Source organism: Salmo salar, chromosome ssa10 (genome assembly GCF_905237065.1).
Source record: "Salmo salar chromosome ssa10, Ssal_v3.1, whole genome shotgun sequence".
Taxonomy (NCBI): domain Eukaryota; kingdom Metazoa; phylum Chordata; class Actinopteri; order Salmoniformes; family Salmonidae; genus Salmo; species Salmo salar.
In genome coordinates, this window is record NC_059451.1 from 49,311,461 (window position 1) to 49,325,300 (window position 13,840).

The following is a 13,840-nucleotide window of genomic DNA, read 5'->3' on the forward strand; positions in this document are numbered from 1 at the left end:
GTATCAATCATATTGAAAAACGGACCCTAAAAAGCTGTCTAGTTTTGGACATTTCCAAAAGATATGTAGATGGCTAGCCAACCCCTCCCTAAACTCTCTCCAGCAACAACTTGATTGGGTTGAACTCATTTTAGCTGGTTCTGACTATTTTCCACTGAAATTCCCTCCATGAATTTGCATTGATAACTTTATGAGCTTCAAATAATATATCTAACCGTGTCTCTTTACTTACATCTTGATGAAGTTCACCTTCCCACCTCGGTCTTAGAATAGATGTATCATCTTGTGTCATGGCTGATAAAGCCCTGTATAGGTTTGTTGTTCGTTTTTCAGTGTATTGATTCTCCTGGACTCTGGCTAAGTATTGTTCTATGGCTGAGGGGGGCCTTGTAACCCTTTCCAGTTTGGGTGTTTGGACAGAAAGCTTTGTACTTGTAGATACCGGAAGAAGTCTGACCTTGGTATATTAAACTCAGAGCTTGATGATTTTAGAGTACCCTTTTCATGTGATTGACGGACATATTGAAGTTTCAAATGTGCCCAATTTCTAAAAACCTGTGTCTAATCGTAGAGGCTTAAACCCTTCATATAAACAATGGGTGATAACACTCATTCCTGTAGGAAGTTTGAAAGCTCACTGTACTGCTTTCCATGCTTTATATGTGGTTCCTGCCCATTTTACACATCTCACTTGATATCTTTTCCTCAGTGAATGGCAGTACAGACAGAGGGACCGAAGTTGAGTCTGACATTCTATTTCCAGCCATCTTGTACCTTCAGTTTCAGACAGCCATGCTGTCATGGCCCAAAAATAGGTTGCAAACCATTTATGTTTAGGATTGGTTAGTCGCCGTCCTCTGTGTTGTTTTGACAATTGTAGTACTTTATAGCTGACCCTGGCACGTCGTCCCTGCCAGATAAATCTGGAGATGAGTCGTCTAATACCGCAAACATAATCTAGGCAATATGTTAATTCTTATTGATTCTACCTTTCTTGATAGGGTGAAGGGCAGCACAGACCAGCGGTTCAGATGTCCTTTGATTCTATCAGCTTGGTGTAGTTGGCTTTGTATAGGTTGTCCAAATCAGCAGGTATAGTATTTCCTAGATATGTGATACCTTAATTTGGCCATTTAAAAAGATAATGTTTTGATGTAGGCAGTTATATGTATATTTACGGCCAGTGCTTCAGTTTTATTAAAATTAATTTTGTAATCAGAGTAACTGACAAATTGTTTAATACTTTCTAATAACTTTGGGACAGAGTTCGCAGGGTCAGACATGTATACTATAACATCATCAGCGTACAGTTATATTTGACTGTTTCATCCCCAACCTTTATGCCTTTATGTCAGCTTTGTACTTTATTATTTGAGCTAAGAGTTCAATGCTTATGGCAAACAGGAGTGGAGAGGGCAACCATACCTACATCCTCGTTCAATCTGGAAAAACTGACAGAAGCAGCCATTTACTCTGACCATGGGGCAGTGTTCAGCAAGCTACATACTGTATGTTGTCAGGTAGGTGACGACCAGTAATGAAACCTGTTTGGTCTGGATGTATTATTGTTGTAATCACTGCTTCCAACCACTTAGCAAGTATGGAGGTCAAGATTTTACGGTCCGTATTTAGAAGTGCAATTGGCCTGTATGCTTAGCCGCAAGAAGTAGGGGTGCTGAGGGTGCAGCAGCACCCCCTGAAAAATCAGATGGGGTTTGGTATGGTGGCTGTGGAAGTTGAGACTCTTTGTGCTTGTGGCAAGTGGTCTTGTCCTGTCTGCGAAGTACGGCCAGCTGGATAAGACTGCCAGAAGTGTCGAGGTGAACTCCCTGACGGACCTACTAGCTTCACTCACGCGCTGGTAGTCTTTGCCTCTGGATCTTGTTTTGATCTCACAGCGTCGGTCAACTCCCCATCGAGTGTTGTAGGCCTGGATTATCCTGAAGTATTAGCCTCTTACCCAGTCAGGGGGCCTCCCTGTCTTCCTACCTTGAGCTGAGTTAGCAGTGGAGTCCTGAGCTCCACTTCATCAACCAAGTCATCCTCTTGGTCTATCCCTGCTTGCCACAGAGGTTTGCTCACTCCTTCCTACTGATTACACTTCACGGGTAGTTTGTGGTATACTACTCGTCAGCGTGCCTATTTTTGTGTACAACACACCAACGATCAATTCAATATTCATTTACAGTCCGCTCTGTACTATTTTATTATGTGGCGCGGCTCTTACTACATGGTTTTCTGCCATTCACGCAGGGGACGTTCCGCCACTGGGTAAAACTATTTATTATTAGCGCAGCATAATCTCAGACACTCCTGCTAGCGGCTGGTCCTCCCTTTCTAATTGACCGGAGAGCACCCTAACGGGTGAGTCTCACTCACCAAATCCCAGGTATAGTGTTTTAGCTAAGACTAATTAATTAAAATGAATTATTAACTGAAAACAAGGGTTTGTCACTACGTCTGGGTATAAGACAAACTATAGACTCCCAGTGCTCCTTTAGTGTGCCTTTAACACAGTTACCCTCGAGCTCCTCCTTGGTTTCATGCTCAAACCCACAATATGGTCTGGCCGTAGTTGTTATGTTACTTTACTTCTTAACACTTTATTCAACAGATTAATTATCTAGTTAATCAAAACCAGTAACAATTCTCTTTTTGGGAACATTCTAGAGTTGCCTCTAACAAAGGTATCTAATCTCTGTGCTTACCTTGCCCTAAACTCTTCTAATACATCAATCAGTTCCTGCTCGGTCTTCCCCAGCAAATCATACTTTCCCTATCATTGTTTTTTATAAACCTTTTGTCCAAGCCCATGCCTCCTTTGACTACAGCCCACACAACAAATCCTCCCTCTCACAAGTTACATCTGAACAAAGTTACATAACACATTGTATCCTTTACACATGTCTAAACAATATTAGGTAACACATTGGTTCCTTCAGACAGTATGTGATGACAGTCCATGGTGACATCTGCTTCATGGCCCACATGCCATCAGGCAGCTCCAGTAGCTTTAATCCAGGGCTTGAGTTCAACGGTGGTGTTGCCGTATAAGATGAGCCTCTGGCAGAGGAACATCTGCATACAGTCTAGCCACACCCACTACTTCCTCCCGGCCTTTGACTGGGCCTTGCTGCTCTCTAGCTGCTTGTAGCTGGGGCCTCTTCCTGTCCTTCTTCCACTTCTTCTTGTTCTTCCTTGTTTCAGTGTTACCAGAGTTTTGTTGGGAGACTGGAGGAGTCATCAGGTCATATTATCCAGGCTCAGTCACGACAGAAGTGGTGTCAGGCTCATAGACCTTAAGCACCAACTGTTTGGGCCTCTTGCAGAAGAATTGTACTCTTGAAAAGACATGGTTGTGGTGTTACCATTTAAAAAAAATGTATGGAAGGGATGTAGGGCAACACGCCATTGTTGGTAAAGGTGTCAATGGATTGGGACATAAGTGTTCAGAGACACACTAGTGTATTTTTTAGGGACAATGAGGGACACTGGGAGCTTCTTTTGAGAGGAAAGATCAGTCAACTAAGTGAATGGGCTGGGGGGCTGTGAAAAGTCTCAGGAGGGCAGTTCTTACACAGTATGAATTGTTGTGTATGACACCTTTCAATCATTCTCATACACATTAACTTCTATGGCGTCCCAACTGCGGGACACAGCCAGTGAAATATCAGAGGCGGAAAATTCAAAAACCACAAAATGTCATAATTCAGCTTTCTCAAACATACGACTATTTTACACCATTTTAAAGATAAACTTCTCGTTAATCTAACCACATTGTCCAATTTCAAAAAGGCTTTACAGCGAAAGCAAAACATTAGATTATGTTAGGAGAGTACATGGACACAAATAATCACACAGACATTTTCCAAGCAAGGACATGTGTCAATAAAACCCCAAACACAGCGAAATGAAGCACTAACCTTTGACGATCTTCATCAGATGACACTCCTAGGACATTATGTTACACAATACATGTATGTTTTGTTTGATAAAGTTCATATTTATACCCAAAAACAGCATTTTACATTGGCGCGTGATATTCAGAAAATGTATTCCCACCAAAACCGCCGGTGAATGAGCACATCAATTTACAAAAATACTCATCATTAACGTTGACAAAATACATAACAATTATTTTAAGAATTATAGATAGACTACTCCTTTATGCAACCGCTGTGTTAGATTTTAAAATAGCTTTACGGAGAAAGCACATTTTTCTATATTCTGAGTACATAGCTCAACCATCACGGCGAGCTATTCAGACACCCGCCAAATTCGGGGAAACCTAAACTCAGAATTAGTTTTAGAAATATTGTATTACCTTTGCTGATCTTCATCAGAATGCACTCCCAGGACTGCTACTTCCACAAGAAATGTTGTTTTTGTTCGAAATAATCCATATTTATGTCCAAATACCTCCGTTTTGTTCGTGCGTACAGATCACTTATCCAAAGGGTAACGCGCGAGAGCGGAACGAGAGACGAAAAGTCAAAATGTTCCATTACCGTACTTAGAAGCATGTCAAACGCTGTTTAAAATCAATCTTTATGAGATCATCTCTGACTCTGCTGCATCTGGTGGTATGGGTGAACGTGGATGCTTCATCAGCTCAGACTAGTAAGGATGTGTTTTCTTTCACTTTCTCACATGCTTCTAGTGACCACAACGGTCTGAAGATACAAACGTCTGTATCGGTCAGCTAATACAGGCAGCAATGGCCAGGACCTTCCCTGAATACAGGATTAGTAAAGGTACTTTTATAACCTCACCCATGTCTTCCTAGAGCCCAAGGATTTCTGTGGACCACCTCCACATCTCATGAACGGAGACACAATGGGCCATAACAGAGAACGTTACAGAAATGGAGAATCAGTTCAATATGCCTGCCAGAAACACCACATCCTTGATCCCCCTTCAGCGTACAAGATGTGTCTTGACGGGATCTGGATAGGATCGATGACCTGCCTGAGTAAGTAGCCGTCTAAAATAACATTGGCCCAAAGACTCGCTTGCTAACTCCCCTTTAACGATCGGAATGGAATGGAATTCAAGTTCAATTGATTAATTATTTTAAAATGCATCTAGAGTTGAAAGGTAACTGTTGAACCATGCTCCTGAGGCATTGACAAGTGACATTCCTCAAGGATCTATGGGTATAGTGATATCATTCATTAAAATGAAAAACAACTAAATATCTTTGGCCCTTGAAGGACACATTCACACACTGATTCCTGTACCATCTTCCCGTTTCAGAACCCTGCCCTGTGGATGAACAGCTGATGAACACACAGAACATCCCATTTAAATATCCTCCGGAAGATCGAAATAAACGTTATGCCGAACATAAGGATCACACCACTTTTAAGTCTACTGGTCATCTTAGACTGAGCCCAGGTAGCGTTGATTTTCGCCAGCAGTGTATAAACGGGGTCATGAACTTGCCTCATTGCCAATAGTGGCTTCGTCTTACGCAAAGAGATGGCCACTGGCTTGTTGGCCAAACATGTCAATGAATAACCCCTGTTAACAGTTTGCTCAAATGATTTACATATTCATTGTCTGAATAAATGTATGGTATTTAATGATTGTCCAACATGAAATAAAGTGCTGCTGGTTCATAGTTACTCATCTACTCTTGATTATTTTAATTGTTTCATGGAATAATATTATCACACACACACAAACACACACACACACACACACCACACAAACACACACACCACCAAGCTTTCTAACGTTAGTGGTGTGGGAATGAATTTCTCAAAGTTCACTATAAAGACACAAAGGATTTTTTCCCAATATCTTAGCAACCAGACAATATTTATAAAAAAACGTATGTGATGTTCAACTGCATCATCATCACATAGTGCCTTGACAACGTGTTCCTTCCTGTTGCTTGCATCCTGATCATTTAAGCAGGAATATTGTCCTTCAATTCTCATATGTAAGAAAACTTTTAATGTCATGTTTTATGTATGGTTCGTCAAGTTGGTTGGCTAATATGGGGCTAAGGTGAGCCATGGCAGTACAGACATACTCCCAAGTTGCAGAAATTGATTTTAGCCCTCCCCTTTTGCCCCTAGAAAACATGGCTTGACGAGAAAAGGTGGCACTGATTGCTGGAACAAATATTAGCCATGTCAATAGACAGTGAACAAGGTTTATGTACAGTAAAGGTTATGTTAGTACAGTTTTGTGATTGATTAATGACAAAATGTTTCAATGGATCTTATCCACATTCTAACTACAGTATATGATACCTGTACCACTCAATGCTTGTTTAGCTCTTAATTTAAGAACATCAGATGGCCCCACGGGGGGCCAGTACCAAAAAAAAATGCATGAAATTGTATGAAATGTATGCATTCACTACTGTAAGTCGCTCTGGATAAGAGCGTCTGCCAAATGACTAAAAATGATTGAAAAAAATGTAGCTGAACAACAGTGGAAGACCGAGCACACAAGTTCTTTATTCTGATATCTAATATAGTGGTCTTAAAAATACTACAAATTAAAATCATTTTAAAATGAGTTGTATTTTGACCTATTATTAATAGACTGAACCAACACAGTTCCTACATTGAGCATTTTCACAAGAACAGTGTTTTTACCGCAGTGAAGGTTTGATTAAATTCTATATATTGGAGTTTCAGTATTTTGGGTCAGTCCCCCTTGACAGAGGTCCTCTTCAGTGCGCCCTGGGGGCTGGAACTCTGTAGACAAACATTAACTTTGGGATAGACACTATTTATGTTCTACTCCTTCCATTTTTACTGCATCTACCATTTGATCAACATGAAATCATCTCTGACTCTGCTGTGTCTGGTGGTATGGGTGAATGTGGATGCTTCATCAGCTCAGACTGATAAGGATGTGTTTTCCTTCACTTTCTCACATGCTTGTAGTTCACACTTTGGGTTAGTATCCACCAATTGCTCTGTAAGACTCTGACTAGACTACACAAAGTGAGCAAATGTTTTCTTTGCTACATTTAGCTACTATTGTACATCATCATAGGGAAACAACACATTACTCTTCTGATACGCTGGGAAGGTGACAATTTCTGCCATCAGTTCCATATTCACTTTTTATGTTTTTGACTTTAAGAATATAAACTCAGCAAAAAAAGAAACGTCCTCTCAATGTCAACTGCGTTTATTTTCAGCAAACTTAACATGTGTAAATATTTGTATGAACATAACAAGATTTAACCTGTCTGGGCTAGGGGGCAGTATTTTCACGGCCGGATGAAAAACGTACCCTATTTAACTTCTATGGGCTACGTGGGACGCCACCGTCCCACCCGCGGTACACACTATCAACAGCCAGTGAAATATCAGAGCGCCAAATTTGAAAACAACAAAATGTCATAATTCAAATTTCTCAAACATACAACTATTTTACACCATTTGAAAGATAAACATCTCCTTAATCCAACCACGTTGTCCGATTTCAAAAAGGCTTTACGGCGAAAGCATATAGTTAGATTATGTTAGGACAGTACATAGACAAAACATTATACACAGCCATTTTCAATGCAAGAACAGGCATCACCAAAAGCAGAAAACCAGCTAAAATTATGCACTAACCTTTGACAATCTTCATCAGATGACACTCCTAGGACATTATGTTAGACAATACATGCATTTTTTGTTCTATCAAGTTCATATTTATATCCAAAAACAGCATTTTACAGTGGCGCGTGATGTTCAGAAAATATTTTGCCTTCAATACTGCCGGTGGATCAGCACAACAGAATTAAAAAATTCTATTCATAAACCTTGATAAAAATGTAAACTATTATTCAAAGAATTATAGATTAACATCTCCTGAATGCAATCGCGTTGACAGATTTCAAAATAACTTTATTGGGAGAGCACACTTTGCAATAATCTGAGTACTGTGCTCAGAAAAAAACAGCCGGCAATTATAGACACCGGCCATCTTGGAGTCATCTAAACGCATAAATAGCATTATAAATATTCACTTACCTTTAATAATCTTCATCAGAAGGCACTTCCAGGAATCCCAGGTCCACAATAAATGTTGTTTTGTTCGATAAAGTTCATAATTTATGTCCAAATAACTCCATGTTGTTTGCGCGTTCAGTAAGCTACTCAAAATGTAGGGCGCGCGAGGGAAATGTGACGACGAAAGTCAAGAAAAAGTTATTTTTACATTCGTTCAAACATGTCAAACGTTGTATAGCATCAATCTTTAGGGCCTTGAGAACGTGAAACTTCAGTAATATTCCAACCGGACCCATGCTATGTCTTGAAAAAAAGTTTTGGAACACAGGGGACTTCTCACATGAACGCGCCCTAAAAACTCAATGGATTTTCAGGGCACCTGCTTACCAGCGTTCTCCTTCGGTCTGTGTTTACTGCAAAAGGCTCAAACAACTTTCTAAGAGTGTTGACGTCTAGTGGAAGAATTAGGAAGTGCTATTTAAGTCCTAACTCAGTGTGTGTCAGAAAGGCAAGGACTTGAGAAAACTACAGGAACCAGATTTTCATTTCCTGCTTGGAATCTTCTCAGGTTTTTGCCTGCCATATGAGTTCTGTTATACTCACAGACATCATTCAAACAGTTTTGGAAACTTTAGAGTGTTTTCTATCCAAATCTACTAATAATATGCATATCCTAGCTTCTGAGTTTGAGTAGGAGGCAGTTTAATCTGGGCACGTATTTCATCGGAAAGTGACAATACTGCCCCCTAGCCCCAACAGGTTAAACAGGTTACTACTCAGAATATGCATATTATTAGTAGATTTGGATAGAAAACACTCTGAAGTTTCTAAAACTGTTTGAATGGTGTCTGTGAGTATAACAGAACTCATATGGCAGGCCAAAACCTGAGAAAAAGTCAACCAGGAAGTGGAGGATCTGAGAATTGTAGTTCTTCTTTCTAGTCCCTTTCGAAACTACAGTATCTGTGGGGTTACGTTGCACTTCCTAAGGCTTCCATTGGCTGTCAAAAGCCTTCAGAAAGTTGTTTCAACCTTCTCCTGTTACTGGGCAGATAATAGGAGCTCAGTTTCTGAGTGGACTGCCTGTGGACAAAGGGATTGGATATGCGCGGTCACGCGAGCGCACCGTTCCTTCTTTTTCTCCTTGCATGAATACGCTATTGTCCGGTTGGAATATTATCGCAATTTTATGTTAAAAATACCAAAGACTTTTCGTCTCTCGTTCCGCGCTCGTGCATTACCCTTTGGATAAGTGATCTGTATGCACGAACAAAACAGAGGTATTTGGACATAACTATGGATTATTTCGAACAAAAACAACATTTCTTGTGGAAGTAGCAGTCCTGGGAGTGCATTCTGACGCAGATCAGCAAAGGTAAGAGAATATTTCTAATACTAATTCTGAGTTTAGGTTTCCCCTGAACTTGGCGGGTGTCTGAATAGCTAGCCGTGATGGCTGAGCTATGTACTCAGAATTTTGAAAAACGTGCTTTCTCCGTAAATAGCGATAATATTCCAACCGGACAATAGTGTATTCATTCAAAAAAATTAAAAAAACAGCATGGTCACGGGACCGCGCATATCTAATCTCTTAGTCATCAGGCAGACCACTGACAAACTGACCTACTATACTCTGCCCAGAGACAGGAGACGCCTCAATCCACGTTCTGAAGGCTTTAGAGAGCCAATGGAATCCTTAGAAAGTGCAACGTGACCCCAGAGATACTGTAGAAAGAAGAAGTACAAATTCGCAGACAGGCCACTTCCTGCTTGGAATCTTCTCAGGTTTTTGCAAGCCATATGAGTTATGTTATACTCACAGACACCATTCAAACAGTTTTAGAAACTTCAGAGTGTTTTCTATCAAAATCTACTAATAATATGCATATTCTCATTTCTGGGAAAGAGTAGTAACCAGTTTAAATCGGGTACGTTTTTTATCCGGCCGTGAAAATACTGGCCACTAGCCCACACAGGTTAAATAATTGTTATATATTTTGTCAACGTTTATGATGAGTATTTTTGTAAATTGATGTGCACATTCACCGGAATTTTTGGTGGGAATATATATATTATGAACATCACGCGCCAATGTAAAATGCTGTTTTTGGATATAAATATGAACTTTATCGAACAAGACATACATGTATTGTGTAACATAATGTCCTAGGAGTGTCATCTGATGAAGATCGTCAAAGGTTAGTGCTTCATTTCGCTGTGTTTGGGGTTTAATTGACACATGTCCTTGCTTGGAAAATGTCTGTGTGATTATTTTTGTCTATGTACTCTCCTCACATAATCTAATGTTCTGCGTTCGCTGTAAAGCCTTTTTGAAATTGGACAATGTGGTTACATCAAGGAGCAGTGTATCTTTAAAATGGTGTAAAATAGTTGTATGTTTGAGAAAGTTGAATTATGACATTTTGTTGTTTTTGAATTTGCCGCCCTGATATTTCACTGGCTGTGTCCCGCAGGTAGCCCATAGAAGTTAACAGCTGAGACATAAACTGAACAAGTTCCGCAGACATGTGACTAACAGAAATTGAATAATGTGTCCCTGAACAAAGGGGGGGGGGGGGGGGGAGTCAAAATCAAAAGTAACAGTCACTATCTGGTGTGGCCACCAGCTGCATTAAGTACTGCAGTGCATCTCCTCCTTATGGACTGCACCAGATTTGCCAGTTCTTGCTGTGAGATGTTACCCCACTCTTCCACCAAGGAACATGCAAATTCCCGGACATTTCTGGGGGGGAATGGCCCTAGCCCTCACCCTCCGATCCAACAGGTCCCAGACGTGCTCAATGGGATTGAGATCCGTGCTCTTTGCTGGCCGTGGCAGAACACTGACATTCCTGTCTTGCAGGAAATCACGCACAGAACGAGCAGTATGGCTGATGGCATTGTCATGCTGGAGGGTCATGTCAGGATGAGCCTGCAGGAAGGGTATCACATGAGGGAGGAGGATGTCTTCCCTGTAACGCACAGCGTTGAGATTGCCTGCAATGACAACAAGCTCAGTCCGATGATGCTGTTACACACCGCCCCAGACCATGACGGACCCTCCACCTCCAAATCGATTCCGCTCCAGAATACAGGCCTCAGTGTAACGCTCATTCCTTCGACGAGAAATGCGAATCCGACCATCACCCCTGGTGAGACAAAACCGCGACAGTGAAGAGCACTTTTTGCCAGTCCTGCCTGGTCCAGCTATGGTGGGTTTGTGCCCAAGGACGACGTTGTTGTCTACATAGGCCTATCAAACATGATTCAGAACTGTCTACATAAGCCTATCAAACATGAAACAGAACTGTCTACATAGGCCTATCAAACATGATTCAGAACTGTCTACATAAGCCTATCAAACATGAAACAGAACTGTCTACATAGGCCTATCAAACATGATTCATAACGGTCTACATAGGCCTATCAAACATGGAACAGAACTGACTACATAGGCCATTCAGACATGGAACAGAACTGTCTACATAGGCCTATCAAACATGGAACAGAACTGTCTACATAGGCCTATCAAACATGATTCAGAACTGTCTACATAGGCCTATCAAACATGGAACAGATCTGTCTACATAGGCCTATCAAACATGGAACAGAACTGTCTACATAGGCCTATCAAACATGATTCAGATCTGTCTACATAGGCCTATCAGACATGGAACAGAACTGTCTACATAGGCCTATCAAACATGGAACAGAACTGTCTCCATAGGCCTATCAAACATGATTCAGAACTGTCTACATAGGCCTATCAAACATGATTCAGAACTGTCTATATAGGCCTATCAAACATGGAACAGAACTGTCTACATAGACCTATCAAACATGGAACAGAACTGTCTACATAGGCCTATCAAACAAGGAACAGAACTGTCTACATAGGCCTATCAAACAAGGAACAGAACTGTCTACATAGGCCTATCAAACATGGAACAGAACTGTCTTCATAGGCCTATCAAACATGGAACAGAACTGTCTACATAGGCCTATCAAACATGATTCAGAACTGTCTACATAGGCCTATCAAACATGTTTCAGAACTGTCTACATAGGCCTATCAAACATGAAACAGAAATGTCTACATAGACCTATCAAACATGGAACAGAACTGTCTACATAGGCCTATCAAACATGATTCAGAACTGTCTATATAGGCCTATCAAACATGATTCAGAACTGTCTACATAGACCTATCAAACATGATTCAGAACTGTCTACATAGACCTATCAAACACGAAACAGGACTGTCTACATAGGCCTATCAAACATGGAACAAAAATATCTACGAGCTGCAATAAACGGTAGGGGAATGGAATGATGAAACGCTAGCAATTATTGTAGTATTAGATGGATTAGAGATTTACCACATAGGGCCTATGCATTGTTTTTCTTTTTTTTTAAGAACAAATTATTATTTACAATGATGGACTACCAAAAAGCAAAAGGCCTCCTGCGGGGACGGGGGATAAAAAAATGATAATATAAATATAGGACAAAACACACATCACGACAAGACAGACAACACAACACTACATAAAGAGAGACCTAAGACAACACAGCAAGGCAGCAACACATGACAACACAGCATGGCAGCAACACAACATGGTAGCAGCACAAAACATGGTACAAGCATTTATGGGCACAGACAACAACATAAAGGGCAAGAAGGTAAAGACCCCAACACATCACGCAAAGCAGCCACAACTGTCAGTAATAGTGTCCGTGATTGAGTCTTTGAATAAAGAGATTGAGATAAAACTGTCCAGTTTGATTGTTTGTTGCAGCTCGTTCCAGTCGCTAGCTGCAGCGAACTGAGAAGACAAGCGACCCAGGGATGTGTGTGCTTTCGGGACCTTTAACAGAATGTGACTGGCAGAAAGGGTGTTGTATGTGGAGGATGAGGGCTGCAGTAGATATCTCAGATAGGGTGGAGTGAGGCCTAAGAGGGTTTTATAAGTAAGCATCAACCAGTGGGTCTTGCGACGGGTATACAGATATGACCAGTTTACAGAGGATTATAGAGTGCAGTGATGTGTCCTATAAGGAGCATTGGTGGCAAATCTGATGGCCGAATGGTAAAGAACATCTAGCCGCACATTTAAACATGTGAAAGCAACAGTAAACATTTCAACAAGAGAAAAAAAAACTCTCCACTGGCGGGAGTTTTGAGAGCGGATGTGAAGAGCCTCGTCACAGTAATAATTCCTTTACACAACAAATTCCAAATGCAAGCTTCATAAGTAAATTAGCATTTCAAGCAATTGTTACATACCAAAAGACAAGTAGGCCTATGCTAGTAATCAAGTCCCCATTGCTGGTGAGCTTGCAATGTAACAGTTAATATTCTTGATCACCAAACCATTTTTGGAGCTGCATATTCATTTATTATGGCAATCCTCTCTCCCTGCAATTTGACGTTTGCACTGCACCTGATCCAATATCTGTACAGCATATCAGCGATCTGTTCGCTAGCTCACCCCACATATGTTGATTGACAGTTTGCTTGTCCAATCAGAGTGCCGAGTGTGCGTTTCACTAGCTAATCTGTTGCAGGTTATTTTTGCAAGGACGATGTTAAGGCTACTGTCTCTGGCTGCGTGTAGTAGAGTAACCCACGTAGACTCTGTGACACAAAGTAAGTGACAAAATATTATAAAACCTGACCAGATAATTTCAAGTCAAACACGAGTCTTGAGGCTCCAAGTCCAAATAAAGTCTCAAGTTATTTTATTTTCCTTTAAGTGAAGTCTCAATTCATCAAATATGTGACTCAAGTTAAACTCGAGTCCAAGTCATGTGACTTATGTCCACAACTCTGATGATTAATAATGTGAATGTGTTAGGAGTTCTCC

General features: G+C 40.8%; 1 protein-coding gene across 2 annotated transcripts in view; it reads left to right on the forward strand.

Moving 5' to 3' along the window:
- Positions 1-6,679: 6,679 nt before the first annotated feature.
- The window catches only part of LOC106560552 (coagulation factor XIII B chain), a 65,503-nt gene continuing 58,342 nt past the window's right edge, over positions 6,680-13,840 (forward strand). The window contains exon 1 of one of the 2 annotated variants that reach the window (XM_045687887.1): positions 6,680-6,868. In XM_045687887.1, the coding sequence (XP_045543843.1) occupies positions 6,754-6,868 (115 nt within the window). In that variant the 5' untranslated portion in view covers positions 6,680-6,753. The remainder of the gene's footprint in view (positions 6,869-13,840) is intronic. The other variant, XM_045687888.1, reaches the window with a different exon arrangement.